Source organism: Cladosporium halotolerans (assembly GCF_011745625.1).
Source record: "Cladosporium halotolerans strain TM138-S3 chromosome Unknown Sca25, whole genome shotgun sequence".
In the NCBI taxonomy this organism is placed as follows: Eukaryota; Fungi; Ascomycota; class Dothideomycetes; order Cladosporiales; family Cladosporiaceae; genus Cladosporium; species Cladosporium halotolerans.
The window spans coordinates 11,689-38,991 of NW_027191476.1; the positions used below are offsets into that span (position 1 = coordinate 11,689).

At 54.6% G+C, this 27,303-nt stretch overlaps 9 protein-coding genes across 9 annotated transcripts; 5 read left to right on the forward strand and 4 right to left on the reverse strand.

The window, feature by feature from the left end:
- Nucleotides 1–257: 257 nt before the first annotated feature.
- Nucleotides 258–3,148, forward strand: WHR41_06963 (uncharacterized protein; the record flags this gene model as incomplete). Its single annotated transcript, XM_069375568.1, has 3 exons — nucleotides 258–760; nucleotides 972–2,290; nucleotides 2,356–3,148. Exons 1-3 carry the CDS (start codon nucleotides 485–487, stop codon nucleotides 3,146–3,148), a joined length of 2,388 nt encoding a protein of 795 aa, XP_069227652.1. The 5' UTR covers nucleotides 258–484.
- Nucleotides 3,149–3,591: 443 nt separating this feature from the next.
- WHR41_06964 (uncharacterized protein) lies at nucleotides 3,592–5,487 on the forward strand (the record flags this gene model as incomplete). The annotated part of the gene is made up of 7 exons (XM_069375569.1): nucleotides 3,592–3,663; nucleotides 3,953–4,123; nucleotides 4,183–4,216; nucleotides 4,278–4,366; nucleotides 4,432–4,462; nucleotides 4,649–5,163; nucleotides 5,223–5,487. The coding sequence occupies 7 exons, from the start codon at nucleotides 3,592–3,594 to the stop codon at nucleotides 5,370–5,372; spliced, it is 1,062 nt and encodes a 353-aa protein (XP_069227701.1). The 3' UTR covers nucleotides 5,373–5,487.
- An 827-nt stretch (nucleotides 5,488–6,314) lies between these two features.
- WHR41_06965 (uncharacterized protein) lies at nucleotides 6,315–7,988 on the reverse strand (the record flags this gene model as incomplete). The annotated part of the gene is made up of 5 exons (XM_069375570.1): nucleotides 6,315–6,645; nucleotides 6,708–7,066; nucleotides 7,122–7,185; nucleotides 7,236–7,782; nucleotides 7,835–7,988. The coding sequence occupies 5 exons, from the start codon at nucleotides 7,986–7,988 to the stop codon at nucleotides 6,315–6,317; spliced, it is 1,455 nt and encodes a 484-aa protein (XP_069227700.1).
- Nucleotides 7,989–9,456: 1,468 nt separating this feature from the next.
- Nucleotides 9,457–10,881, reverse strand: WHR41_06966 (uncharacterized protein). Its single transcript, XM_069375571.1, has 2 exons — nucleotides 10,659–10,881; nucleotides 9,457–10,605 (listed from the first exon to the last, which is right to left on the reverse strand). Exons 1-2 carry the CDS (start codon nucleotides 10,829–10,831, stop codon nucleotides 9,942–9,944), a joined length of 837 nt encoding a protein of 278 aa, XP_069227699.1. The 5' UTR covers nucleotides 10,832–10,881; the 3' UTR covers nucleotides 9,457–9,941.
- A 2,198-nt stretch (nucleotides 10,882–13,079) lies between these two features.
- Nucleotides 13,080–14,749, forward strand: WHR41_06967 (uncharacterized protein). Its single transcript, XM_069375572.1, has 3 exons — nucleotides 13,080–13,492; nucleotides 13,546–14,116; nucleotides 14,178–14,749. The coding sequence occupies exons 1-3, from the start codon at nucleotides 13,289–13,291 to the stop codon at nucleotides 14,591–14,593; spliced, it is 1,191 nt and encodes a 396-aa protein (XP_069227698.1). The 5' UTR covers nucleotides 13,080–13,288; the 3' UTR covers nucleotides 14,594–14,749.
- A 684-nt stretch (nucleotides 14,750–15,433) lies between these two features.
- WHR41_06968 (uncharacterized protein) lies at nucleotides 15,434–16,865 on the reverse strand. The gene is made up of 4 exons (XM_069375573.1): nucleotides 16,633–16,865; nucleotides 16,106–16,573; nucleotides 15,947–16,051; nucleotides 15,434–15,888 (listed from the first exon to the last, which is right to left on the reverse strand). The coding sequence occupies exons 1-4, from the start codon at nucleotides 16,744–16,746 to the stop codon at nucleotides 15,508–15,510; spliced, it is 1,068 nt and encodes a 355-aa protein (XP_069227703.1). The 5' UTR covers nucleotides 16,747–16,865; the 3' UTR covers nucleotides 15,434–15,507.
- Nucleotides 16,866–19,298: 2,433 nt separating this feature from the next.
- Nucleotides 19,299–21,350, reverse strand: WHR41_06969 (uncharacterized protein; the record flags this gene model as incomplete). The annotated part of the gene is made up of 6 exons (XM_069375574.1): nucleotides 19,299–19,614; nucleotides 19,664–20,164; nucleotides 20,226–20,467; nucleotides 20,525–20,737; nucleotides 20,793–21,108; nucleotides 21,155–21,350. The coding sequence occupies 6 exons, from the start codon at nucleotides 21,348–21,350 to the stop codon at nucleotides 19,484–19,486; spliced, it is 1,599 nt and encodes a 532-aa protein (XP_069227702.1). The 3' UTR covers nucleotides 19,299–19,483.
- Nucleotides 21,351–22,066: 716 nt separating this feature from the next.
- Nucleotides 22,067–24,526, forward strand: WHR41_06970 (uncharacterized protein). Its single transcript, XM_069375575.1, has 2 exons — nucleotides 22,067–23,185; nucleotides 23,238–24,526. Exons 1-2 carry the CDS (start codon nucleotides 22,303–22,305, stop codon nucleotides 24,317–24,319), a joined length of 1,965 nt encoding a protein of 654 aa, XP_069227716.1. The 5' UTR covers nucleotides 22,067–22,302; the 3' UTR covers nucleotides 24,320–24,526.
- A 612-nt stretch (nucleotides 24,527–25,138) lies between these two features.
- On the forward strand, nucleotides 25,139–26,955 carry WHR41_06971 (uncharacterized protein). Its single transcript, XM_069375576.1, has 3 exons — nucleotides 25,139–25,812; nucleotides 25,870–26,260; nucleotides 26,318–26,955. The coding sequence occupies exons 1-3, from the start codon at nucleotides 25,534–25,536 to the stop codon at nucleotides 26,809–26,811; spliced, it is 1,164 nt and encodes a 387-aa protein (XP_069227717.1). The 5' UTR covers nucleotides 25,139–25,533; the 3' UTR covers nucleotides 26,812–26,955.
- Nucleotides 26,956–27,303: the final 348 nt, after the last annotated feature.

Here is a 27,303-nt window from a genome sequence, read left to right on the forward strand (position 1 = left end):
CACGCTCGACACGTAAAGCCCAGACAATACTATGGAATGACCTGGAGTCGCGCACTGTGTCCGGCACTGTTCTGGGCATGCTTCAATGGCTTCATTCCTTCCATTAATATCCTTGCTGTTGTGAGCGCATTGGTCGGCCGTCCCACCATTTTCGCCACGGCTCGGAAGTCCACCAGCAGAAGCTCGTGCGTTTCTGCCTTCGCAAGTTCTAAACTTCCCCTCATCAATTCCACTATCACGCTTTTTCAAGCAATCTGACGATGTAACCTTGACTTGCCGATCTTAGGTCGTGCAGCCTTTTGCTTGCGGCAACATGATTTCACCGCGCCTGCATCTGCGTGCGGGGCGATGGGTAATCATCTCCTCAATGGTAAAGGTAGTATTTGAAGTGGTCTCTTCCTCCGAAAACATCTGGGATGGAGACCTGCTTCTTTTTTCATAAAAATAGGACACGACAGTAAAGCCCGAGCTGGGTTATTTGGCCATGACGCGCTTTGCTGCTGCCTTTTCGGCATCTTCAATTTTACTTTCTCTTAGTATACAGCCATCACATGCGCAAAACGCAACGAACATTCTCAGCTTCGTCGACCCCCTCATCGGCACGATCAATGGTGGACATGTGTTCGCCGGCGCCAGCTTGCCGTTCTCTATGGCCAAAGCCGTCGCGGATACCAACGGCGGAGAACTCCAAGGAGGCTTTGCGAGCGACGGGAGCAACATTACAGGCTTCAGCCACATGCACGACTCGGGAACCGGAGGTGTAAGTCTCTCACCGTTTTATTATTCGACAACATACCTTCGCTCGGTGCGGCTTGTGGTTTCCAAAGTGATGATCAACTTTAGACTCCTTGACTTAGATCTTCGGATCAATGAGGTGTTGATAGATGTTTGACTGACACCATTCCGTACCGACTGCTTGCTCGTATTGTTGACAACCTACTGGGAACATTACTGACGCGCAGAACAAACAGTCTCCCTCCCTTGGAAATTTTCCCATCTTCGCTCAGGCAGGCTGTCCGGACGATGAGCTCAACAACTGTCTCTTCACAAAGACCGACCGCGCTACTCCTCGGATAAATGGCACGGTCGAGGCGAGCCCCGGCTACTTCGCCATCGAGCTCGCATCGAGGGTTCGTGCGGAGATGACGGTTGCTAATCACACAGCATTATACCGCTTCACCTTTCCCGAGACCCCCGTCGAAGCCAACGCACCCTTGAGCCCTCTGATTCTCGCCGATCTCTCGGACCTACCAGAATCCCGCATCAATGGATCCATCGCCGTCGACGAGCACACCGGCCGCATAACCGGCAGCGGCACATTCAGCCCAAGCTTTGGCATCGGCTCCTACACCCTGCACTTCTGCGCTGATTTCTCTGGCGCAGCCGTCCGCGACACAGGTGTCTTCATGAACAACCGCGCCGGAAGTCAGCCCAAGAACCTCAGCGTGACTTCAGATGGCATCAACAACTCGCCGGAAATCTTGCCCGCCGGCGCCTGGACGCGCTTCAACGCATCGACTGAGATCCTCGCCCGTGTCGGCGTTAGTTTCATCTCCGTGGACCAAGCATGTTCCAACGCCGAGCGCGAGATACCGTCTTTCGACTTTCCCGCCACGCATTCCGCTGCTCGCGACGCCTGGACTTCCGCCCTGGACGTCGTGTCCATCAAACCCGGCGGGGCGAACTCCAGCCTACAAACGGTGTTCTGGTCCGGCCTCTACCGCGCCATGCTCTCGCCGCAAGACTACACGGGCGAGAACCCGCTGTGGTCAAGCGATGAGCCGTATTATGACTCATACTACTGTATTTGGGACTCGTTCCGCAGCATCCACTCACTGATCACATTGGTAGACCCTGCAAGCCAGGCGCGTATGATCCGGAGTCTGATCGAGATCTACCGACAGGAAGGCTGGCTGCCAGACTGTAGGATGAGCTTGTGCAAGGGGTTCACGCAGGGCGGGTCGAATGCCGATGTAGTGTTGACGGAGTCGTACTTGAAGGGCATCAATGACGGCATCGACTGGGAGACGGGATTCGAGGCTTTGCTGAAAGATGCAGAAGTAGAGCCGCCGAACTGGGCGGTTGAGGGGAGAGGCGGGTTGAAGAGTTGGAAGGAGTTGGGGTTCATCCCTACGGATGATTTTGATCCGTACGGTGTCGGGCCTTTTACAAGAAGCATCAGTCGTACGGTCGAGTATGCATATGACGACTTTTGCGTGGCGGAGATGGCGAGAGGGCTTGGCAGAACGGCCGAGTATGAGAAATATGTTGAGCGGTCGGAGTATTGGCGGTGAGTGGGCTTCAGGCGATTGACCTGCCGATGGAGACGTTTATGCTGACTATATCTCGCAACAGCAACATGTATCAAGCGGACTCGACGAGCGCCATCAATGGGACAGACACGGGCTTCGTCGGCTTCCTGCAACCCAAGTTTCTCAATGGCACCTGGGGCTACCAAGACCCGATTTTTTGCTCTCCCCTGCTAAACTTCACTTCTTGCTACCTCAACCCTGACGGTCACGAAACCTACGAAGGCAGCTCATGGCTGTACACCTTCTACGTGCCGCATGATATGGCCAACCTGATCACGACCCTCGGCGGACCTGCAACCTTCACGAGACGGCTAGACTACTTCCACGAGTCTGGGTTGCTTTACATCGGCGACGAGCAGGGGTTTCTGGATGTCTTCCTGTACCACTACGCCGGAAGGCCAGCAAAGAGCGCCGAGCGCGCGCACTTCTACATCCCTTCGCAATTCAACGACACCGTGAACGGCATCCCAGGCAATGACGACAGCGGCGCGATGGGCTCGTTCGCGGCGCTGACGATGATGGGGATATTCCCTAACGCGGGCCAAGACGTGTATTTTATCACGCCGCCGTTCTTCGAGGAGGTCAGTTTGAGGAACAAGGACACGGGCAAGACGGCGGTGATCAGGAATGTCGGGTTCGACGCGAGCTATGAGAGCATCTACGTGCAGAGCGCGACGCTGGATGGGAAGGCGTATACGAAGAATTGGATTGGGCACAGCTTCTTCAGGGACGGCGGAGTGCTGGAGCTGACGTTGGGACGGAACGAGAGCTCATGGGGAACGAGGGAGGAGGATCTCCCGCCCAGCCTGTCGACGAGAGGGCGAATGGGGTACTAGACCACGTGGGTTTTGTGTTGCTGGGATGCGGCGGCATGTCGCAGGCTGGAGGTCGGTATGGCACGTGAAACGCGGGTGAGGCGTTGTTCGCAGAAGCCGAGATGGCAGGCAGGCTGCAGGCAGGGTGGAACGTCTGATGAAACGGCGCGCTTGAAGAGGCGCCTTGTTCGCTGAGGTGCGCAAGTGATGTGCGCGTGCTTGCCGCATTGGTGCCTGCACGCCACGCCTTCCTCCTTTGCAGTACTGGGTTGCCATGCGTGCCTGAGGTTCCCTGCGTCTATACATGCTTCACTGTTGTGCCTGAGGCGGTGCGCCCTATACACGTCCATACCAGTACCTACCGCCAATTTCCATCTACCTAACACCCCCTGAGCTGTTCGTCTCACCTCGCCTATTCCTATTATTCACGGCTTCTGCCCCTGGATGAACGATCAGCCGCCACGATGGCGATGTCAGCAATGCTGCACCACGAGGACGCCCAGCTGCGCAACGAACACGCCGTGAGCGGGCTCGAGGTACGTCTTCACACAACCCATGTTCTTTCTGCCGCTGCTTCACCTCCTCCTCGCCCTGGCCGTTTGACGGCCTGCCTCGCTGCCTCGCCGGCGCGCGCCATACCAACCCTCCCGCCCGCCAGCCAATCCCAGCCGTGCGCGCCGTAGCGTGTTCCGAACTTGCCCGCGGCCTGAGCGCTGCCCGTCAGAGCTCCCCCGGCTGCCCAGCGGCGCAAAACACGCCGCCCGCCCGCGCTCGACTTCCACCTCGTCCTCCTGTATATCGTCTTTTATTGACACCACCTCCTAGACCCATCCACCCCACCGCAGCCTCTTCAGCCGCATCACCACAATGTCTTCCCCGCTCTCCTCCGACATCCCCAAGCCCTTCGGCAGCACCGAGAAGCTCGCCAAGGACGTCAACAAGGCCGTCGCCCTCCCCGTCCCGGCCTTCGGTGACCTCAGCAAGGCCGCCAACGACGTACGTATCGCCAATGTCTTCCGTCAGGTAATAGGGCCATGCGCTGACGATTCGCAAAGCTCATCAACAAGGACTTCTACCACACCGCCCAGGGTTAGCATGCGCAAACAGGTGGATCAAAAAACAGCAATGGCATACTGATGCGCGGATACAGCCACCCTTGATGTCAAGCTCAAGGCTCCCAACGGCACCAACGTGACCGTCAAGGGCAAGCAGGGCTTCGACGGTGTCACCAGCGGCTCCGTGAGTTCCCACTGACAAACCCTCGTCTAAACCGAGCGCATGGCGGCTGACCAGCTATTCAACAGGTCGAGGGCAAGCACACTCTCAAGCCTCAAAGTACGCAAGACACCAATCCCCCTCCCCTTCCTTTACGGGATCGCAAGGGCTTCGTCAGCGCCATCATGTTCTCTACAGCGCTGCCGACGCCCTTGCGAATACCCACCTACATGTCTATCATGCACACACCCTCCAACAAAACCAACCATTCCACTCGACTCGTCCTAATGTGTCGACCTCGCACAGACGTCACCGTTACCCAGGCCTGGACCACCGCTTCCCTCCTCGACACCAAGGTCGAGCTCGCCAACGTCGCCAGCACTGGCGTCAAGGTTGACCTCCAGAACCTCTGGAACCCCAGCAAGCCCAACAGCGCCGCCCAGAAGCTCAACCTCGCCTTCAAGAACCCTAACATCCACTCCCGCGCTTTCATCAACTACGGTCTTGCCAACGGCAACCTTGACGCCGTCCTTGACGTGACCGCCGGCCACGAGGGTTTCCTCGTCGGTGGTGAGGCTGGCTACGATGTCCAGAAGGCCGCCATCACCCGCTACTCCCTCGGTCTCGGCTACCAGGCCCCTACCTTCACCGCTTCCCTCGTCGGTAGCCAGAACCTGTCCGTCGCCGCCGCCTCCTACTACCAGAAGGTCAACTCCTCCGTCGAGGTCGGCGTCAAGGCCGCCTACGACGTCCAGAACGGCAAGCCCTCTGGCCTCGAGCTCGCCTCCAAGTACAAGCTTGACCCGCTCACCTTCGCCAAGGTAAGCTTGACCATCTCGTTTCGCAGAGCCATGCTCCATGCTAATCACTCGCAAAACAGGTCAAGGTCAACGACCGCGGTATCGCCGCCCTTGCCTACAGCACTAAGCTTAACGCCGGCACCACCCTCGGTCTCGGCCTTTCCCTCGACACTGCCAAGCTCAACGAGGCCGGCCACAAGATCGGCACTTCTCTCACTTTCGAGGGTTAAGTGTATGATACCCGAAAGAGCAGTTTGATGGAGGTGGTGAAGGATGGTGTGAGAGTGTACATTATGCTAGATGAGATAGCTTGCATGTGAATTGCATAGATTTTTCTCTACAGTATTCGCGATTGTGCAGGTCGATTATTGTCCTAGAATGATGCGGTAACATGAGCATGGCTTTGGATTCTCTTGTCGTCGAGAATTTGCTACGCCTGATATTTTACATAATCCTGCATTCACACATCTTACAGGTTCTATAGTGTAGCGGTTAGCACTTCGGATTCTGATTTCTTCGGCCTTCCGGCAACCCCGGTTCGATTCCGGGTAGGACCTTTCCTTTTGCTCTTTCCCTGTTCCCTTTTTGTGCAAGGCCAAATATGATGTGGTCGCAGGTCATTAGTGCAATAAAAGTGTCTAGCCGTTTTACAAATTTGGCAAGATGGATGACCCGCGCGTAGCGTCTTGCAAGCCATGAGCGAAAGCCTCCATGTGGCACCCATAGCGAGTCGACATTTGTATATCTGGGAAAAAGGTCTAGGATTGCTTCGTTGAAATACAAAATGATGACTATGACGTATATCTTTCACACAACGCTATCGATCATGGAGTTACCGACCGACATATTTCTCACACTTTCTTCAGAAGTATCTCTGTCTGTTTTCAAAACAAAGCTCTGAGCTTTAGGCGCAATGCTCGAGGATACAGCGAGGTCGGGAGATGCTTTGGAGACAACCTCCTCCATTCATTGACCATGCTGCTCGACTAGTCCAATACTTCGAAAGAGCGCCTAATGCAACTACATCTCTCGCAATCACCCCTGAGAAGGCTCGTAGCCTCGCTGGTAGGTTCAAAGTGAAATATGGCATTGCTTACTTGATTATTGAAAAAGAAGAAACGATGTATCTTATATCATAACAGTCTCATCTCAATTACTCATCAGTCCATCAATTAAAACCACTGGCCAGGTCCCAAATCAACTTCTCTCCCCGCCTTCAGATCCCCCATAATCTCATCAATGCTCCACGGCTCAAACTTATAACCCTTCGGGTAGTTGGGCGGGATACGCTCGTCGTCTTCGAGCCTCAGGCCCTTTCTCATGGCATCAACACACAGCTGGTAGTTCTCATGCGCATACTTCTCGGCGTCGTGCTCCCAGATCCATTTGGGCAGGCGAGGCGAGGATTTCCGCGGATCAATCTTGACTTGCGCCCAGTCGGTCTTCTGCAGCAGTTCTGCATTGGCGAACCCGATCTTCTGCGCGCAAGCTGTGCGGGTGAATCTGCAGCCCTTGTCAGAGAAGCCATTCGCAATTGGAGTTGAAGTGTTGGAGAAAAGTCTTACCTCATCATCTTGTGCACCTGCACCGCTTCAGGAATCTCGTGCTTGCCCGCAACCTCCAAGCAGGACGCGAGCGAGACGGCGTCTTCGAACGCCTGTGTCGCGCCGTTCCCGGACGATGGTAGGAAGCTGTGCGCACTGTCGCCGATTTGTACGACACGAGACGAAGGCGACGCCCAATTCATTTGCGGGTCACGCCACCAGAGATCGAAATTGACGATGCTGTTGGGTGGGCTGCATTTGACTAGGCGTTGGAAGATGGGAGACCAGGGTGGGATGCTGTCGGGGGTGTCGTTCATGGCGTTGATAACTTCGGAAGCATCGATGGTGTTGTTCCACGATTCGGCTTCAGAGCCGGTGACCTGAAAGAATGGTCAGTCGGACTGGGTTGGTGACAAAGTGTTGGACGATACTTACATCGTGATTGATGATCCAGACGACGACGTCGTCGCGTGTAAGTGTCAAGGCGTACGAGCCAGGACTGTTTCGAGCGTTAGCGTTGTCTTGAATGAAAGCAGAGTTAGCACTGACGCAAACCAGGTCCTGACGATCGGATCCACTCCATCCTTGAGCTCAAAGAACTTTTTCACTTCCGGATCAGCATCGAGACATTCGACAGGCATGACTGCCCGCCACATGGCGCGGCCCGAGGACCTTGCTCGAACTTCTCCGCCGACTAGCTTGTTCGCTTTGGATCCAATGCCATCAGCAGCGACGACAAGGTCGGCCTGCATGCTCGTGCCGTCATCGAGCTCGATACCGCCCTTCTCAGACCCTTCATCAAAGTAGTTGACGACTCGCAAGCCATACTCGATCTCAATGCCGAGCTTCTCAACCTGCTCTAGCAACATCTTGTAGACAAGTGGGCGCATTTGGAAGGCTCCTGGCGCATTGCCAGGGTCAAGACCGGCAGCGTGCAAGCGGTCGGCAACCTTCTGCGGCGGCAGCATCAGATCGCCATTGTGCTTGTAAGTCTCGATCCAGGCATCGTGGAGGGAAATCTCATCGTAACGTTTCGCCATCTCAGGCCAGTGCCGGAGGAATCGAGTGGCACTGAGGCCCATGAAGTACATGTCTCCTTCAGGGGACGTCAGTGACTTGACCAACATTTGATAATGACAGTGGCTTACCAGAGATATCGGGGCCAGCGTTTCGTTCGATTATTCGGACGTTGTGGCCTTTACGAGTGAACTCCAAGGCTGCTGTGAGGCCGCCAAAGCCGGTTCCCACGATAAGGACATCGATGCCGGAGCTTGGGTAGGTTCCCACTGGAGCAAAATCCATTGCTTCATCTTTAGAGATGGCGGAGAGATTGCGCCCGCATGATGCGTGTTGGCTTGAATGAGAGTCGACTCGGACAAGGCATTCGAGACACATAATGTTGAAGTCCCGTTTTGATCTGACAAAAAGAGTACAGCAGCGAGTGATACGAAAGTGGGAGATAATTCGTTCAAGGAGAACGCGACATGAGGCAAGATATACCTACGTCCCAGGCCTCAACACAACGGCTTCATAGACTTCTACGACTTCCATGTCCGAGCTGCGACATGACATGAGCATGCCGGGGTCCAGAGGGTGACGCGCCTCCCTTGCACTCAAGGATACCAAGGATAGCTAAGCAGTGGCATGTTACGCTTTTGCGCACGCAGCAAAGAGGCTGTGTCTTCGCCAAGGGAATACGGCAGAGGGTGTTCGCAGCGAGTCCTGTAGCATGCAAGCGTGAAACACAGTGTTGAGTCTGGCCAAGGCGGCTGGAGTGACATACGCGCCACGGCTCGCGGTATAGTGATGTTGGTCTTGGCTGACTACTGAGACTGGAGCCAGTTTGTTGATCATCGAATGCTTGGAAGGGTATACCTTGAAGACGATCAAGTGGCGTCTGGCCGCGTGAAGAGCTGGGAGGCTGGCCATGAAATTACCTACATCACCTCAAGCCGGAATCGAAATAGAAAGCCTAGGTTCTCGACACCGTATAGGCCAATGTCCAGAGCAACCCACATTGGGACACGTGCATCGGTGGTGAGTTTTTGAGCCATTTTCCTGCGAGGTCCTAAGCTGCCAATGCTTGAGTTGTGTCGATACCGAAGTCGAGATCCACGGCGGGCAAGATTCCGTCTCAATGTCTTGGGAACTCTTATAAGCTTGATAAAATCTTGAATCTGCTAGCGCGGGCACCAGGGAACCATTGTAAGCTACAAATGGTTGGGGTGATTTTGGTCGACAACGAGCGCAAAAGCACACCCAGCACTCGCTTCTACTCCTTCAAAATGGAAACCTTCCTGAAACGCCTCGACAGACACTGTAGCTGCAAGTATCTCAGCATACCCTGCAGGTGAAGGAGAGCATGCGCGGCAGGTGTGTTCTTGGAAGTGCGTGGCATCGAAAGTCTCCACTGGTGAACATAGATTGCCTCAGTCCATGATCAGGCCAAGATGCTGGGCATCGTTGTTACTTCAAGGAGGTCTACGCGTCTGATGACGGGGAGAATCGTGAGCCGTCAACATCCTACTGATGAATGTCGTCGGACAGGCTTTCGGAGTCCGGAGAAGGTGGAGGAGCTCCGTGGTGGCGGCGGTTTGGAACGCCGACTCACCGACTTCGCTATAAAGAAACATTTGGCACCCAAAAGTGTATCTGCGTTTGATGATAGATGATGATGAGACTTTGATATGCCTAGAGACATGGGTGTTAGTCAAAGATGATTGCGCTGTGATATTGGCTGTCGAGCTTTCAAAATTTGGCAAAGATCACGTGATATTATGAACGGTGGATTGGACGTTGGTGTCTTTCAGGGAATATATCTTACAGCTGTATGCTTTCGGTTCAACGTCATACGTCTTGATCGTGAGAATGTATTTTTTATTCATTCCGTGCATTCCATGCACCCTCTTTTCAACGTTCTGCATTATATCTCCGCCAGCTCTTGGAACCATCGCCGTTGTGGGACCAACCGCATCTACCGAAAAGCCGTGAGGGACGATCCGCATTGCGCATTCGGTAAATTCCAGCGCCGATTTGTATCGTATATGTTCATCTCGTATGAAGCTGGTAAATGGGGCTTTGAGGTGCACCGTGGAAGATTTCACCCTTTTCTGTGCTTGCTTCGGGTCTGGTGCCTTCAGAGAGGCATTGTCGAAAAACCAGAGCCACTCGAGAGGTCATCTGAGTGATAGCACTGTGTGGCCCTCTTTCTTGACCGAAAGGAACGCCGAGAAAAAAGAGCCGTTCATCGCGCATCTATCCATCCTCGCCATCCTTCTTCTTCGAATGACTCTTGGGGCTTCCACCTAGAAGTAGCCCGCTGACACTCACAATGACCGCCAGAGCACCGCTGATCATTATGAAATTGAACAGCGGACTCGCCCCACCCCCGGAATAATCCAAATCATCCAGCGTCCTCTCCACCTTCCTCCTCGCCCTATGCCTGGTCTTCTCAATCTTCTCATGCCTCACAAAATGCCCTTGCTGATCAAAATGCGGTACATCGTGGTCGTCTCCTCTCGCAAACCCTCCTGGGCCTGTCCCAGCCGCAGAAGGATGGTCTCGCGTTTCCCCGGGCCCATGCGAAGCATATTGCCCTCTCTTCTCGCTGTGCGCACCCCAGCCGCCAGAGCGGTAGAATGAGGGCGGCGGGCCCTTGAACTGCGTGCGACGCTTACTCAATCCGGAGGCGGGTCGGCCGCCCGCAGGCGTGCTGTGCGAGGAGTACGAACCGCGGTGGCCAGCATGGCCGGAGCTTTCGGGCGCGCTGGCGGGGAGGAAGTCACGGTCGTAGCGCTGGCGTTTCTCGGGCGATCCGAGGACGGAGTAAGCTTCGCTGATGGCGACGAATTTCTTGGACTTGGAGGGGTCATTGGGATGAAGGTCGGGGTGGTGGGATTTGGACAAGCGATAGAAGGATCTGAGATGGGATGTCAGTTGGATTCCAGCATGAGGTTGAGGAGGACGTCATACTTCTTCACCTCAGTGGGTGTCGCGTGTGTCGGCAGTTCCAGTGTCTGGTAATGGTCTGGCATGTGACTAGCTTGAAGGAAAGCGGATTGGCGAAAGGTGCGCTGGAGGATGGGCTGATTGGGACATAGTGGTGGTGGCTGCAGTCGCCGGAGCAGGCTGGACCGCACGAGCATGCCTTGAATGCGGCATCTGAGTGTCAGAGCAGTGTTCTCGACCTACGGGATGAATTACTGGCCTAGACTTTGGACTTTGCGCAGGCACGCGTAGTGAGTGGTGATGTCAGCCCTCCGTCTGTGCTCGCTGCTTGCTATCAGCGAGATCGGCCTTTCAGAGCGCCGGTTTACGGAGGAGGCACGCTGAAACAATACCATCACCCATCATTCGAAGCGTCTCTCTCATCAATAACACGGCAATTGAGCATGCGCAGCAAAAGCGCAGAATTATTTAAATGTGCCAAAGTAACTTCCAGGTACCAAACCTGCACATAATCTGCTTTACTTGTTCCTGATCTAGGTCTAGGAGCTTCTCAGGCGCTCTCCTCGTCATCCATTCAATGCTCTCTTGAATAGCTCCACTTTGCTGCCCACAGTGCGTGTGCATGGCCGAAGAGGACTTCATGTCCCAGACCCAACCGCGCGATTGTCTTTGGTTCTACGCAACCGGATTTCCAACTTGTGATACCCTTGATGCATCGTCGTGTGACATTGTTCAGTTCTCCGACGGCTGGAGCAATTACCGCGTCTAATCATGTGCCTCAGGTCATCTCGAACGCCCTCAGACGAGGTTGAGTATTCGTGCCAGCACATGTGTACTAGCACACGATTGGCGAAGCTTGTTGAGCCGTGTACTACCATTGATCTTGCGAAGACATTCTCGTGGGATTGTCAAGTTGTCAGGGATAGACCATCACGACTTCCGCCAGCATCTCCCCAAGAAACCTAACAACGTTGCAAACTAAGCATACGCTTGCCACATTGAGAGGACACACGGACACTGTTACGAGTTCGTCCAGGTAGGCCAGTGCTTTTGCCTAGGTATGCTGCTTTGAGTCAAGCCGCTGCTCTTCCGTGGGATCGACTACGGCTGACTCGCAGATTATCAGCTCCTCGCATTCTCCGGGCCTTGGCCGAGCATCACGCAGAAACGCAGGCAGTCCAGCCTACCCGGCAATGTCGCCACATGTTTGGGTACAATGATGATGACTTCAAAGGAGTCTCTCAGCCCGCTTCCACTGGTTTTTAGTGTGATCTGCAGGATACGGTTCGATGGCCTTTCGGTGCAGGTGTGATCCGGAGAGCACCCGGGGGTACACGCGCTTGGTAAATCCAAATCTTCTGGTGCGGACTCTCAGGCCAAGATATTGGGACGATACACCCGAACCATTGATCCTACTCACCACGTACAAGTCACCGGCCGCACCAACAAGCCACGTGGTACGATGTTGCTTGGACGCCCGCATGATCCGGCAATTCCTCACGCGGTGCAAGGAGGATTGTCACAGCTTCCAACCTAGGGCATTGTTTCATGTTTGAATTCACGCAGGAGCTGAGTTTCGCTGTCGAAAAGTTAGTTCCTTAGCCAGTGGCGCTACTGCAAACAACTTGCGCAAACAATGCACCCAATAGAGCCTGGCGACGTCCGCGGAAGACTGCCAGGGCTCGCATGTGTACCTCCGTCCGCATGTGATACAAGGCGATGCAGTCCCGAACGCTTCATTGCCAGTCGCTCCATGGGTGAATAATGAAAACAATCAGCCATGCGCTGGACCTGAGCTGAGAGCTGCTGCAGAAACGGAGTGCTGCACGCCCGCCGAGCTGGGAGGGCAGAATTTCGGCATACGCTCCACAAACGTCTGGCGTGGCCTCGTGCAGCCAATCCGCTCCACCACTTGCCCGAAGCCAGGTGCGCATCGAAGAAGCTAGTCCCAGCCTCACCCACAGCACTCTCCTTCACTACACACTACTGCATGGATTGGCTTCGACCCGCTGCTCTAGCACAAAGCAGTGCTGGTCCAGATTGGGATCACTGCATAACCCAACACTCCGTTCGATCACAAAGACGCCAACATGAGCGATGTCCAGGAGCAGCGCCGCGCGCCATGTGCCGTGGTCAACCTTGGTCATTACCCTTCTAAAGCATGCCCAGCCCCTAAATGACTCTCGAGCACACCGTGGGCTTCTCACCTCCACACGATCTCCTCTTAGGGCCTCCGGGTGCCGGGATGATGGGCTGCAGGCTTCAGCGCACGACTCAGCTCTTGCCGTGCCGCCGACCTTCCCCAAGTCTTCTCCCATTATTTGCCGGGTGACCGCACGAATTGGATTCGCTCTGACGGCGACGAACGAGTAGAGAGCCAATAGTCGAAGCTTCGTATTGCTGCCTGGCCCGCCGCGCACATGGCTCGGCGATGAGATCTGCACTCTTCACCACGCCAAAATGTCTCGACGAAGCTAGTGCACAGATTGTGGCTCCTAGACGCTACGGCAGATCCCCCATGGTGAATCTTCCGATGCCGTCTGCATGTCGGCACTAGCCCTGTCTCGCTTCTCATTAATACTTAGGCCCTGCTGCCCTGCAGCCAGCGCCTACTGTATTGATCCTGCAGGTGCTCTACACGTGGGCAACGCAAGATGTCGTCGGGCGGTGGCAGCAATATCGCACATCTGACACCGGAAGCGATCGCAAAATGGCCTGCACCAAATTACGACAACCCGGACAGGAAGACTTGGATGGCCCCGTACTCGATCATCTGGTTTGCAGCTGGCACTATCATGCTGGGCATGAGGTTCTGGTTGCGCTTACGAGGTCATGCTGGAAGATTGGGCTTGGATGATGTATGGCTTCATGGCACCTTCCAAACGCCAGAGACCAAGCTGACTCCCAACAGGCTATCCTATTCCCTGGCTGGCTGGCCGGATTAATGTTCACCATCGTCTCGATCGTTTACACTGAACACGGCGGCGATCGTCACGTGTGGGATGCGAAACCCGACGAGCGAACAAACCTGGTACTCTGCATGTGGCTGGGCGAATGGTCGTTTCTCATCTGTGGAGGCCTCACGAAAGTGTCAATCCTCTTGTTCTACCGCCGATTGGTCTCTGGCACATACTCGCTGCGCTACAAATGGGTCATCTGGTCCGCTATTGCCTTCACAGTGGGGTACACCATCGCCTTCTGCATCTGTCTGCTCGTGAACTGCACGCCGACTGAAGCATACTGGATGGCCTTTGACATCGTGTACGCTCTGACTCAGGACTACAAGTGCCTTGACACGAGCGTCATCAATACAATGGCTGGAGTCTGTGCTGCTGTCAGCGATTTGTACGCCGTGGTGCTTCCCTGTGTTCTGACATGGCGCCTCACGATTCCACCTCGACAAAAGATCGCTCTGAACGTCATCTTTTGCCTCGGTCTGGTAGTCGTCGCTGCCAGTGGCGTCCGGACATACTGGTTGATAAGTGCGTCTCTTGGTGTATTTCCAAACATTGAAACCTGACGGCTGCTGACACACTCTCACAGAAACGGGCTCCTCAAAAGACATCACACGTTCTGCCTTCAACCTTTTCGTCTGGGCTCAGTTCGAGCTCCAAGCAGGCATCATGTGCGCATCTGCCCCGTCCCTCCGCATCTTCTTCCGCCGCTACCTCGGCGGCAGCTACGGCTCGCGGATCACAGAGACCGCCACGGGTCATCTGGACAAAAGCCTGGCGACAAGCAAGTCCATTACCGTCGTGCGTGACACGACCGTCACGTTTAAGAACGGTGATGGCTCGGCGGATGAAAAAGTCTCCGGGGAGCAGCAATTGTGGTCGCCGACGCGGAGCGAGGAGCGGCTGACGCGGTACTCGCATGAGGAGGACGAGGCGTACGCCATGAGCGACTTGGGGAACAAGTCAGAGTCGAGCACAAGGGGGAAGTGGCCCGGACAGGTGTAGAGATTAGCGCCTTGCGATTTGTTTGGCGTCTTGGTTTGGGATACCACAGTACACTTTTGCGGATCGGGCGGCGGAAATGCTAGCTGGGACCGCTCGCTGGATGCGCTTCTTTTAATGATTTAATATATGAACACAATGATACCCTAATTCACATTCCCTCTTTGCGGTGTGAGGCCGCCGAGGCTGCCTCGGAGCTGCTCACGGTTGGCGTTGGGAAAAACGGTGCACCCGATGACTTTTACCATTGAGTCGACCGACCGCACAAAACATCAAGGATTGTCACCTCAATTGCATGAATCCCACCTTCTCGATTCGCGACCTCGTCCACTGGACCTCGACGTTTGAAGAGCCGCTCCGTCAGTTCCAGTGATGTGCCAGGGGCTGATGCAAAACTTGAGCCAACAAGAGCGTCAGCGTCGCGCGCGCGCATCTCGCACTTTCGAGGAACCACGTGCTCTCTCCGGACATAACGATTATGCCCGTTGTGATGAATGTGCGGGGATGGTTCGGACTTCCTCGCCAGATGATCGTCGCATGCAGATCCGGCGAGCACAGCTCCACAGCAGCTAGCGCACCTTCACGGAGGGGCTAGAAATACAGTACACTGTCAGCGGCAGTCTTCCGCGCACCGCCGACTCATGCAAATGTGATGGCCCGACGAAGCGACGATGTTGATTGCCGTTTTGGAAACGCTGTGATATTGGATGACAAAGGGCAGCGAGATCAATCTCAACTCCCGCTACGCAACACGTGCGCTGGGCGCGGCTCAGCGGAATGATCGACCGGACGACAGGAGCAAGCGATCCTGCAGGATCAAATGGCTTCTATGCATGAGAGGACTCTATTTCGAAGAAAAAGTATATTCTATTGTCTATATGTCATATCTCGTCTCATCGCATACGAACAAGCGCGCTCTAGTTCTTGAGCACGAACCTGTACCTCGGCACGCCCTTCTCGAAGTCCACAATCGCCTCGTTGGCTTTCTCCATCGGCCTCTCGTTGATCCAGGGGTGAATGTTCTTGTCAGCTGCGAGCTGCAGCATCTCCCTGATCTCAGCGGGAGAGCCGATCAAGCTGCCGCCAATCTTGACCTTCTTCATGATGAGAGCGAAAGCCATGAACTGAGGAATGGGGTCCTCGGGAGCGCCGACCTGGATGAACTGGCCGCCGATGTCGAGGAGGCCGAGGTAGGACATGAGCGGGAGGCCGGGGCCGGAGACGGTGGAGACGATCAGGTCGAGGCTGTTGGCGTACTTCTGCTCGTAGCCCTCTTCGGCGGTGGCGATGAAGTCGTCCTAAGGAGAAGGTCAGCTGATGGCCTCGGAGGTAAGGCGTCTCGATGGGTTTACTTACAGCTCCGAGCTTGAGGGCGTCCTCGCGCTTAGCGTTGGTGCGGGAGATGGCGACGACCTTGTCGGCGCCGAGAGCCTTGGCCCAAAGGAGACCGAAGTGGCCGAGCTGCAAAAAATGTCAGATTCCGCATTGTCCCAGCAGCACAGGAGCTAAACTTACACCACCAATACCAACGATACCGACACGCTTGCCAGGACCGCAGCCGTTCTGCTTAAGAGGAGAGTAAAGGGTCACACCACCGCAAAGCATGGGGGCGGCCTCGGCGGAGGGAACAGCGTCGGGGATGGCGAAGACGAAGTTGTTGTCACCGCGCCAGTACTTGGCATAGCCACCGTAGGCCTTCTCACCGGTCGGCCACTTGCTGTTGTATGTGTGGGTAGGCTGAACCATGCAGTAGTTCTCAGAGCCAGAGGCGCAAGACGGGCAGTCGCCCTTCAGGCAAGCACCGGACTGAGCACCGACACCGACGCGGTCGCCGACCTTGACACCGTTCTTGACGTCCTTGCCGACGCGGACGGCCTTACCGACGATCTCGTGGCCAACGACGCAGGGGTAGTTGGTCGGGCCCCAGCCGGAGGAGAGGGTGTGGATGTCGCTGCCGCAGATACCGGAGTGGGTGATCTCGATCTGGAAGGGTGTAAGCGACTGCGGTGCTCGATTCCACAGGATTACGGGTTGCTCCATACATCAATGTCGGTCTCCTGGAAAGCCTTGGGCTCGTAGGACTGCCAGACCATGTTGCCCTTGGCGGCGTTGGCGTCCAGGCCAACCCAGCCCTCGAACTTGTAATCGGTAGACATTCTGAGGATGTTTTCGAGACTAGAACGCTGTGCTGCGTTTGGAGGCAGGAGGAATGAATGAGCAAAAGCGCAATGGCAGCGGCGGTGGGACTTTTTGTTTCATTCACGTCACTCCCACTACCGCCATAACATCCGCCACTACGCTCCACGTCGGCGATAGTAGGGTCTATCGCCGTGGTGCCCCTCCACGCGGGATCCGTGCATCGCGGCCGCGTGCGGTGTGTGGCGGCAGAGCGCGTGTGAGGGCGGTGGTGGGCAGCACCGAGGAAGAGCCATGCCCACGGGTTGGCGTCATCGCGGCTTCAGGCGTTGCTAAGGGACTGCTGGCGAAGTGCAGACGCAGGCAGACGAATGGCCTGGCCGCACTGCTCGGTCCTGGTCTGGCAGAGCTGCCTCCTGTTTCATTCGGCTTTAGCCCGTTACAACCGACAGCACCACGAGGCATCTGAAGCTGATGTCGCACAGCATGGCGCACACGTGTGCCGGCATGTGCAAAGTTCGGTTCTCGGCTGCTCCCGACGCGCGCGCCACGCTGTCCATCTTCAACTTTTTTCGCCCTACCGCACTGTCCGCGCAGATTTGTAATCCTTGCCCTGCCCTTCCACCTGGCAGCGACCCTGCCACCCTGCATATGTACCAGATCCTGGAGATAGCGGTGTGTTTGCCCGCGAACGTCATCGTCGTCTTTCTGGAATTGGCCGGGTCCTCCATTGTCAGCCTGAGGCCAGTGTTCCTCGGTCCCTGCAACTCGCCGCGCTGCGCCGTGGCTTGCTGGCAATCGCGGCCGTCTCACCGCATTGCGGTCTACAGCAAAGCGACCTCAGCAATGGATGCATGCTTTGCTTGTCGTGCCAGCTTGAGCAAGGTCGTTGCAATAGCGTCTCTGGCGTGGCCTGCATCCTGGCGCTGCCGGTGTTGACGCGATCATGACACAGATCTTGCTTTCCGTCGACAAATCGATGCTGCTTAATTACCCGGAGAGCCAGGAGACATGCCGTGGTTGCTGTTGATGAGATGATCGCGACATGGCTGCATCGTCATTTCTCAGCTGTATCGCAACGCCTTGTCCATGATTCGCGGTCTTCGATTTCCAGGTGGTTTGGGCTCACGTCGTTCTGTGTCCATCACTTCGAGTAATCGTGCGCCGCATGCTTATTGGCGAATTATCTAGGCTTGACTTGTAAGCCTTGCGTCGAAAACGGGCTCATGAGAGTCGACGGCAACGCTATGTGGTGAGAAAACAGATACGTAAAAGAAGCAAAGGACCACGCGTTAAATGTAATCGTCAGCTGCCTCGCTCGTGTAAAGTTTATATGGATGCGAGTGGCAAGTACATTGATGGTTGGCGGATCCGAAAGCAGTCCGTCACTCGGCACTCCCCGCACCTGACGCCGAGGTGTTTCGCTATTCACACCAAATCTCTTGGAGTTGGAAGAGAGCATTTTGACTACTTCTGTTTGTGAACCTTCATCAGCGCTCTCCTGATTCTCAAACTCGTAATATGGTCGCAGATTTCTCGTGCTGAAGAGCGTTCTTTATACCTTCGCTTCCTCCAGATGGGTCCTTGTATGCCTAATTTAAATGTCACGCAGTGGCAATGGCATGTCCCGCAAGCGGACAGGGATCCTCTTTCATTATCCATATATACTCAGATCCGCAGAAGCTTATCTACTATCGATCTGCCCAGATCATCACGACGCTTCTGGGAAGTATGTGTCTCACGTAGGACATGCATGGGCACCTCATTGCCACCCATTACAATCGCGTTTTCGGCATTCCCATCAATTTGGCTTCGGCTGTGGCCAAACGTCGCCAGTGGACGTTGAGTCAACATTTTCCAAGATGCTGGCGTCTAGATCGGATCTGCGGCGCATCCAAAGCTTCCATCTCAGGCAAAAGACGTAGCTTCGCATCAGTGGTACTGTGAGAGGGAAAAGTATGGAGCAGTACCACCAAGTATGATCTTTGCACACCTCATTCGGATGCCAGACACGACATGTCGGATAGCAGAGTAATGCAACAATGGCTCCCAGGAACAGGTAGCTGTATGACTTTCAGCTTCAAGGGCCTAGAATATCATTTTCGACATCCACTATACGTACGCGTAGTAATGTTGGGAGACCGGAATGATAATGTTATTTAGGAGGAGATCGCGGGGATACGCTTTCACTAGCTTAAAATGTGAGATCTTCGATATCTCATTGAACGAATCGGGCGGAGGGCTCCTGTCCAGTGTTCGGCCAGCCAGTTGGTCCTGCAGCTGTCCGGCCATGACATGACGGTGATGGTTAGGTTGAAAAATTTGGTGTCTGCCTTTTGCAGCGATGATACCTGCAGCAAGAGGTGGGCAAGAAGCATTTGTGAGGATACTGGCAGTGCTAGGCTAATTGTAACACCCCGACGTTTGATAGAAGTAGTCAATTCGCTGAGTGCGTTATCGGTTCGCGGTGCAGCCGAGACTATTGATGACGAAGTGGGGTGTTCGGAGAAGAGTTCCACACAGTTTCCTAGTTCTGTTGAAAATATGTGTAGCACTAATTTCCCGAAGTGTGCTGGATCGGACAGAGTTCGCTTTTAATCACTGAGCACGTAGGATTGGTCGCACCGAGCAGTATGGGGGTAGCTTGCGCTATACATCATACGAAGCTAGGCAATTGCGACTGAGATGCTTTCTTCAGCCTACATTCATGCTCCACCCTCAGCACGCCAAAAGCTTGGTCTTCGAGACTTGCAAAATTCAGTCATGCCCATTCTTCCTCATTTCAGTAAGCTCGCTCTCATACACATCCAGCTCGTATCCTGCAAACTTCCTTGCCGGAACCTTTCGATCGAAGAGTACGTCGAGCTCCTCGTATGTACGACCACGAGCTGCGGAAGTGTCAGCGGGGAAGTCTTCAATGGAACAAGTGGCACATACCTTCCGGCAACCTGAAAAATGCCCAGGTAGCGGCAAGTAGCGCCGTTCCAGCCCAAAAGAAACCAGCCTTGCCCTTCAAGTTCAGCTCGGTCGGGTTGATGAGGTACGGATGAATGATGTTAGCAATGATTTGAGTTATGTTGTAGATGTTGCGGCTCAGGCAGACCGACTTCGCGCGCAAGCGAATCGAGCTAGTTTCACTGATGATAGTGTAGCATATGGGACCAACAGTTGTTGAGTAGGTGAATAGCCAGACCAAACACAGAGCCACTTGCGCCCATCGTGCGCCGGCCGAAGTAGAAGTGGCGGCGATGATACCGATCAGAAGAAGGTACAAGCAGCACAGGCACATGCCGGTGAGGTAGAGTGAGCGGCGCCCGAAGTTCCCAAGGAGGAACCAGGAGATCACGGTACCGACGAAAGCAATGCCTGTTCCGCCTACGGCGACGCCGTAAGAATCGTCGGTGGAGATGCCAGCTTGTTGGAAGAAATAGGTCGGACCTGCATGTAACCCAATCAGCTTGCTATTCTTGACCCGTCAAGGCCACTCTGATTGACGGACCGTACGCGAACGTGCTACCAGAAAGCACCTGACCAGCGAAAGTCAAGCACACAATTTCGGTCCTCCGACGATCAACGCCCTTGAAGAGGTCGAAGTACGTTGAGCCGCTTGAGATGCTCTCCTCAATGTCCAAGGTGTGCTGCATCTGAGCAATGGTCTTCATGTGTTCCTCTGCAGTCTTGTTGTCCAACTTGCTCAAAGCCTTCTCAGCTGCTGCCGTGCGACCGTTGCGGACAAGCCACCTAGATCAAGTCAATTACGATGGTTAATAAGACGACGTTTCCCTTCGTTGGACCAACCATGGCGACTCAGGCGCGAACCAAATGATAGCCATCAACGGAACCGGCCATGCCCACTGTACAGCGTATGCAATGCGGTAAGCCCAGCTGTTGTCGATCTTCAGGCATCCATATAACACTCCAGCGGCAACCAGTTGACCAATACACCAACACAGGTTGACGTAGCATGTCAAATAGCCACGAAGCGCAAGCGGGCAGACTTCGGAGGCGTATCTGAAAGATATCCATCAGCAAACGCCAGGACCAGGAAATGTCTCGCTGTACCTACGCAGGTGCCGATGTAGCGAAGATCCCCCAAGTAAGACCGCACAGGATCTGCCCAACAAGTAGCACCTCTGCCGAAGTAGCGAAGAAGAGTACGAAGATGAACCAGTTGAGAAAGAACAAGCCTGCAAGCACGACCTTTCTGTAGCCGAACTTCTGCGACAGGTAGCCGTTGGCGAAGCCTCCAATGATTATACCGACACTTGCGCCGTTGCTCAATCCAGCCTGCCATGGGCCCGAAACTTGCCATCCATTCTCTGGAGTCTCGCTCCCGAATGTCCGGGCGAAGGACGGATAGGCGAAAAATTGGTAAATCAGGCCTGCTTCATTAGCAAATTGCTGGTCCAATCACAACACTGCTCATACCGACGTCGTACCCTTCCATGATGATTGTCATGGAAAGGAGGGCAGACCAAAGAGCGGCTTTCTTATTCTCCTTCAACGCCTGCCAGATTGTCTGTGTACGCTCGATCGCGGCAGCCTCAGCTGCCCCCTCGATATTGTAACCATGTTTGCCAGCTTCCTCGATATGAGTCGCCCTGAACTTGTCATCAGTCTCCATTGCGGATCCTGTCTACGCAAGGCGGTGACAGTATAGAAGTTTGTGGGGAATGCGGAGTTTCATCTGGGGTATGGGGCAATAGCGCCTAGTATCTCTTATGTACCCACGTGCATTGTAGCACTCGCTATGCCACTTTCACGTTTGAGATCGCATAGCCTTCGGTAGCTGTTCAGCCGAGTTTCGTGAAATTGCACTCGTTTGACTCGCTCTTACACCTCCAAAGAGGCTCGAAAGCTCTTTGGGAAAACAGCTATGCTTTCACCCCTCAAATGTGTTATCTTGGCCAGCGATTCAGCCTGAACAAAGCAGGGCTTAGGTACGTCGCTGGAACCCTCGGTGAGATTGGATAGAGAAGATCTCGGTGCTACGCCACGGTGGAAGGCATGTCGCATGCCCAAATCTGGTATTCCACGCGTTGGAAGCCTAAAACTTGGCGTGAGGAGGTTGTAACAAAAACCCCACGAATGTCAGCTCGCAGCCAGAGGACTCCAAAATGCGGGGATCTTTGGCGTCCTCCTTTCAGCAGTGGCTGCAAGGATCTAACACTGACTATCAGTTTGGCAGGATTTAGCGCAAGTCAAAGGCTCGTATCCAGCTTCTGGTCACTCACGTGTGCAAAAAGTAGGTTCTATGGTTCCATGTGGAATTCAGGCTGATGTCAAACGTTCCTCGTGTGCAACGTCAGGATAGCATTTTCCGTCAGTTCGAAGTGTTGCAAAGCTATTCAAAGCTGCCGAAGCGTTGGTATGAGATGTAACTGCGGTCAAAGGTTCGGTACAGTGCTGCCCGGGCAGCTTCGCGGCTCATTGACGCGAAGCATGATGTCCAACGCATAGCTCCGCTTTGCCATGTGCTTGATCTACAATGAGCCGAGCTTCATCATTTAAGCAGGTCTGTCTTCTCTTCCTTGAGCCATATAGCACCGCTATCGCTTTGCCCAACCCTCGTAACTATGCTTGTCCAAGATGGCAACAAGCTCGTCTTCACGTTCGACGACCACAAGCTCTGGGTTGAGCCATGGGGTCCGAACGCTCTGAGAGTGCGAGCCACGAAGGTCTCCGAGATGCCGAAGGAGAACTGGGCCCTTCTTGAGGAACCGAAATCCTCCCAGTCGAGTATCAAGATCTTCGAGAAATCCGAAGGCGAAATCACGAACGGCAAGATCAGAGCGACGGTGTCGCGGCGAGGAAAGCTCATAATCTACAATGACAAAGGAGAGCGACTGCTTGAGGAGTATGCTCGTCACCGACTCGACCTTACAGATCCCAAGTGCAGTGCCCTCGACATTGAGGCTCGCGAGCTGAAACCTATCCTTGGAGGCGACTACCACCTGACCATGCGCTTTGAGTCCATCAGCCCGGATGAGAAAATTTATGGCATGGGCCAGTATCAGCAGCCTTATCTCAACCTCAAAGGAGCCGACATCGAGCTCGCGCACCGCAACTCACAAGCCAGTGTACCTTTCGCGCTCTCCTCTCTCGGATACGGATTCCTTTGGAATAACCCCGGCGTTGGGCGTGCGGTGCTCGGCAAGAATGTCATGAGTTTTGAGGCTCATTCCACTAAAACTCTAGACTACTGGGTTGCGGCTGGCGACTCTCCCGCAGAGATCGAAGAGGGTTACGCGGATGTGACGGGCAAAGTTCCCATGATGCCAGAGTACGGCCTGGGCTTTTGGCAGTGCAAGCTAAGGTACTGGAACCAAGAACAATTGCTGAGTGTTGCAAGGGAGTACCGAAAGAGGGAGCTACCGATCGATCTTATTGTGATTGACTTTTTCCACTGGAAGAACCAGGGCGAATGGAGCTTTGATCCCAAGTTTTGGCCAGATCCAGGTAGGCTGTCAATGTCCTTGGGTACACCTGAGGGATGTACTGACCTTCCCAGCTGCAATGGTCAAAGAACTGAAAGAGCTCAAGATCGAGCTCATGGTCTCCATCTGGCCGACCGTAGAGAACAAGTCCGAGAACTACCCCGAGATGCTGGAGAGAGGCCTCCTAATCCGCAACGACCGCGGTGTACGCGTAGCGATGCAGTGTGACGGCGACGTCACGCACTTTGATGCCACCAACCCCGAGTCTCGTGCCTTCGTGTGGTCGAAAGCAAAGAAGCACTACTACGATCTCGGCATCAAGGTATTCTGGCTTGACGAGGCCGAGCCCGAGTATTCCACATACGACTTCGACCTCTTCCGCTACCACGCCGGCTCGAATTTGCAAATCGGGAACACGTACCCGAAAGAATACGCTCGCGCCTTTTACGAGGGCCAAGAAGCCGCTGGACAAAAGAACATCGTCAACCTGCTCCGCTGCGCGTGGGCTGGAAGCCAGCGCTACGGTGCACTGGTGTGGAGCGGCGATATCGCGTCGTCTTGGGGAAGTTTCAAGAACCAGCTAGCCGCTGGGTTGAACATGGGCATCGCCGGTATCCCGTGGTGGACGACAGACATCGGAGGCTTTCACGGGGGTAATCCGGATGACCCTGCTTTCCGTGAGCTACTCATCCGCTGGTTCCAGTGGGGTACGTTTTGTCCTGTAATGCGCCTGCACGGTGATCGTGAGCCAAAGCCAGAGGGCGAGCCGACGAGTTCAGGCGCAGACAACGAAGTCTGGTCGTATGGCGAGGAGGCCTATCCCATTTTGGTGAAGTATTTAAAGATTCGTGAGGAGCTGCGAGAGTACACTCGTGAACTCATGGGGGAGGCTCATGAGAAGGGTTCGCCGGTGATGCGGACTATGTTTTACGAGTTTCCCGAGGACAAGGAAGCTTGGAGTGTGGAGACGCAGTACATGTACGGCCACAAATACCTTGTTGCGCCAGTACTATCATCTGGTCTGAAAGATATCGAGGTCTACCTGCCTAAGGGTGCCAAATGGCAGCGTTGGGGTGAGAAGGACCTTCAAGAGGGAGGCCAGAGGATTACTGTCGCCACCCCGATCGATTCGATGCCAGTGTTTGTCAAGGGTTAGCGATAGATACAAGAAGTATAGGGGAGAATTTGGATGTCGCGAATAGAGCTTCGGAACCCTCAAGAATGTGTTGCGTCTGTTCCAGCAACTTAGCTTCGTGGGAAGGCGGCCGGTCAATACACGCTCTGTCGAGGCTTTTGTAGATCAGCGTATCGCATGCCTCGAAGCACTCGCCAGTGTTGAAAGATCTATGATTCACCCGTCGAACTCCTCCGCCATCTGTTCGGCCAATGCGTACAGCCCGTGTGCTTGTGATTCTTCCGCGCGTAGAATCGAATACGTACAAGAATCCGGTGGGCGTATTCTGACGTCAATAGGTATCCCAGCTGCTTTTTCTACGTGGATGACACTCTGGCACTATATCAGTCCTACCGTAAAACATCCGCAGTGTCTTTCATGTATTTCGCCTGCAAATGACACGGCTGGCAAGCGTTTGACAAGTGGCCGCTGATCATCGTCTCATTTGGCGCTGAGCAAATTCCACATTGAGGGCTGCGGCCCAATGGAGGCGAGAGGAGCGGGCGTTTTGGGCGATACGAGAAGGAGATCAGTCCAAGACACGCGGATTCACGACGTTTCCTCGCTCACGCCGCCCTCGCCCGAACTTGGTGTGTTGCGCGTCCCGGCGGAGCTGGCTGTCATTAGACTATTCAAGCGTTCGGCGGATGACGGCGCCCACCGACCCGAACGCCTCCAATGAACATCGTCTCTCCCGGAACAAGCACCGTTTGGTCATTGCTTGACATGGCGATCTCCCGCAGAGCCGGCGCGCTCCTCCAGGATTGCCATCGCCGCCTGCACACGCAATGCTCGCCGCCCACAGACCGCAACCAAGTGGTTTTCCATCAAGGCATGCGCGATGCAACCCATCGATGTCGAACTCTAGAACATGAGATAAGGTATGTTCCATCGCACAGCTGACGCTCTTTAGCATGCAATCTTCCCCACCGTCATGACTTCTCCGGCCAAACCGCACAGGTTTCCAACGCCTCGAGGGAATTCGCAGAGTGCCGTTGGCGAATACGAACCCTCCGCTGGTAGGTATATGATGATCTGCTAATTGCCCCCACAAGTCACCGTTGAAGTCATGCATGTGTTGTGAAGACCATTAGTGATGCCAATCTGGCAGAGAGAATAACTACTCTGCCTGCTGCACGCGACAGCAGAATCATTCCCACCCAGGTCGGTTTTTCACCATCGCTTCATCGCCTATAATGCCATTCTCTTTCCTCTCTGGACTCGCCCTCTTTGGCGCCTGTGCCTGGGCCCAGCAATATGCTGGTGACACCATCTCTGGATCCCTCCCCACGGAGGCCGGTGCAGAAGTCGCATTCTTCCGTATCTCTGATCCTTCTGGCGCAAATGACCGCCTCACGCTTGTCAACTACCAGTCGCTCGGCAGTGATGGCCAGCGTCTGAAGCCATCCAACATCCAAAGAGCGGTCATCATGATGGCCGGTCAGCGAAGGGACGCCAACACCTACATTGGCTACGTAAGTTCTCTCTCCACCTCTCAACCGAATGTGTGATCTCTGACAGTGTCTTTGCAGGCAATCAATGCTCTGGCGACTGCCGATCCTGCATACGGTCCCACCAAGGACAATGTGGCTATTACCGCGCCTCTGTTTGCCAACGAGCAGGACAAGGGAACCGCATACCCATTCGACGATGCTTCTAACTCTCCGGGCTCAAACGCTCTGGCCTGGTACGATACTGAATGGGCCTATGGCCGCAACAACATGTACCCGTACGGAAGCAACAACATCTCGACTTTCCACGTTCTTGACGAGATCGTCGCCTACTACAAGGACCAGAACCAGTTCCCCAACATGCACGAGATCGTGGTTGCTGGCCACTCGATGGGATCGCAGCTGATCCAGCGCTACGCCGCGCTCACTAGCGTTGGTAGTGACGACCGTGTGCAGGTCACTTTCTGGCCGGGTAAGCAATTTCCAATGTGTGCTGGTAAGAAGACCATAGCTGACCATCTGCGAACAGGTGATCCCAACTCCCTCGTCTGGCTGAGCACCGACCGCCCGCAAGGACCGTATGTGGACTGTGATACCTACGACAACTATCCAGAAGGCTTCAGCAACTACGAAGCCGACAACCAGCAATACGGTGTGTCGCTTGTGATGCGCGGCCGTGACGCCATCCGCCAGAACTACGAGTCTAAGCAGATCTCCTACCTGCGCTCCCTTCAGGATACTGGCGACTACACCGTCACCGGCTGCGGCGCGTACAGCACTGGCCCGAACCGCGACGTGCGCTTCCTCAACTTCATGAACACGTTCCCTCCTTCTTGCGACAACCCGTCAGGTGGCAACTGCGACACCGTCGACTACGTGGACGAGTCGCACGACGCGGCTGCTGCGTGCAAGTCGTCGCCTGGCATGTCGCGTCTTTTCTACGACAACTTTGACGGCAAGGGAGGACGCGCTCACGACTTCGGCGCGAGGAGGACGCAAGGCGACAGCCCCTACCCTGCGTAGAGCAGTTGTCACCATGAGAATCACCCTTTGGAGGCGACTTACACCGAAGCGCGATACGACAGAAGCGCTTAGTCGTCAGCCGTCAACGACATTTCTCTTCTCTCTTACATTTCGTATAAATATCTAGTAGTCTAATTCTTTTCAAAATACACTCTTCGAAAACAAGCCGGCTTCATCTTCCTTTCAGCAGCCGTCCGCTATCACTTACGCGTGAGGGTACTCTTGATCCCGATGTTGAAGGTCGCATGGTAAGCTTTACCAAATTAGAAGTCATTATCGACATCATACAAATACATCGTAGACTCACGGGATGTAGAACCATGCAATTCACGCAGCCAATAACCATACGCTCAAAGAGAACGTTAGGTCGACTTTAACGGCAATCCATTAGATCTAGCCTCACTGTAGGCAGAGCATGCAACTTTCCTAACCGTGTCCCAGGAGCTTCGCGACAACGCGCCATCATCACAGTCTCACATATCGATTCGGCAG

Excerpts from the sequence above, each read along its gene's own strand:
- WHR41_06967 (XM_069375572.1), top strand. The coding sequence starts at position 13,289 with ATGTCGTCGGGCGGTGGCAGCAATATCGCACATCTGACACCGGAAGCG. Across the intron at positions 13,493-13,545 it reads GAAGATTGGGCTTGGATGAT|GCTATCCTATTCCCTGGCTG; the intron begins GTATGGCTTCAT and ends GACTCCCAACAG. Across the intron at positions 14,117-14,177 it reads CCGGACATACTGGTTGATAA|AAACGGGCTCCTCAAAAGAC; the intron begins GTGCGTCTCTTG and ends ACACTCTCACAG.
- WHR41_06970 (XM_069375575.1), top strand. The coding sequence starts at position 22,303 with ATGCTTGTCCAAGATGGCAACAAGCTCGTCTTCACGTTCGACGACCAC. Across the intron at positions 23,186-23,237 it reads CAAGTTTTGGCCAGATCCAG|CTGCAATGGTCAAAGAACTG; the intron begins GTAGGCTGTCAA and ends TGACCTTCCCAG.
- WHR41_06966 (XM_069375571.1), bottom strand. The coding sequence starts at position 10,831 with ATGCTCGTGCGGTCCAGCCTGCTCCGGCGACTGCAGCCACCACCACTA. Across the intron at positions 10,606-10,658 it reads ACACCCACTGAGGTGAAGAA|ATCCTTCTATCGCTTGTCCA; the intron begins GTATGACGTCCT and ends ATCCCATCTCAG.
- WHR41_06968 (XM_069375573.1), bottom strand. The coding sequence starts at position 16,746 with ATGTCTACCGATTACAAGTTCGAGGGCTGGGTTGGCCTGGACGCCAAC. Across the intron at positions 16,574-16,632 it reads TCCAGGAGACCGACATTGAT|ATCGAGATCACCCACTCCGG; the intron begins GTATGGAGCAAC and ends ACACCCTTCCAG. Across the intron at positions 15,889-15,946 it reads ACGCCCTCAAGCTCGGAGCT|GACGACTTCATCGCCACCGC; the intron begins GTAAGTAAACCC and ends CCTTCTCCTTAG.
- WHR41_06971 (XM_069375576.1), top strand. The coding sequence starts at position 25,534 with ATGCCATTCTCTTTCCTCTCTGGACTCGCCCTCTTTGGCGCCTGTGCC. Across the intron at positions 25,813-25,869 it reads CCAACACCTACATTGGCTAC|GCAATCAATGCTCTGGCGAC; the intron begins GTAAGTTCTCTC and ends GTGTCTTTGCAG. Across the intron at positions 26,261-26,317 it reads GCAGGTCACTTTCTGGCCGG|GTGATCCCAACTCCCTCGTC; the intron begins GTAAGCAATTTC and ends ATCTGCGAACAG.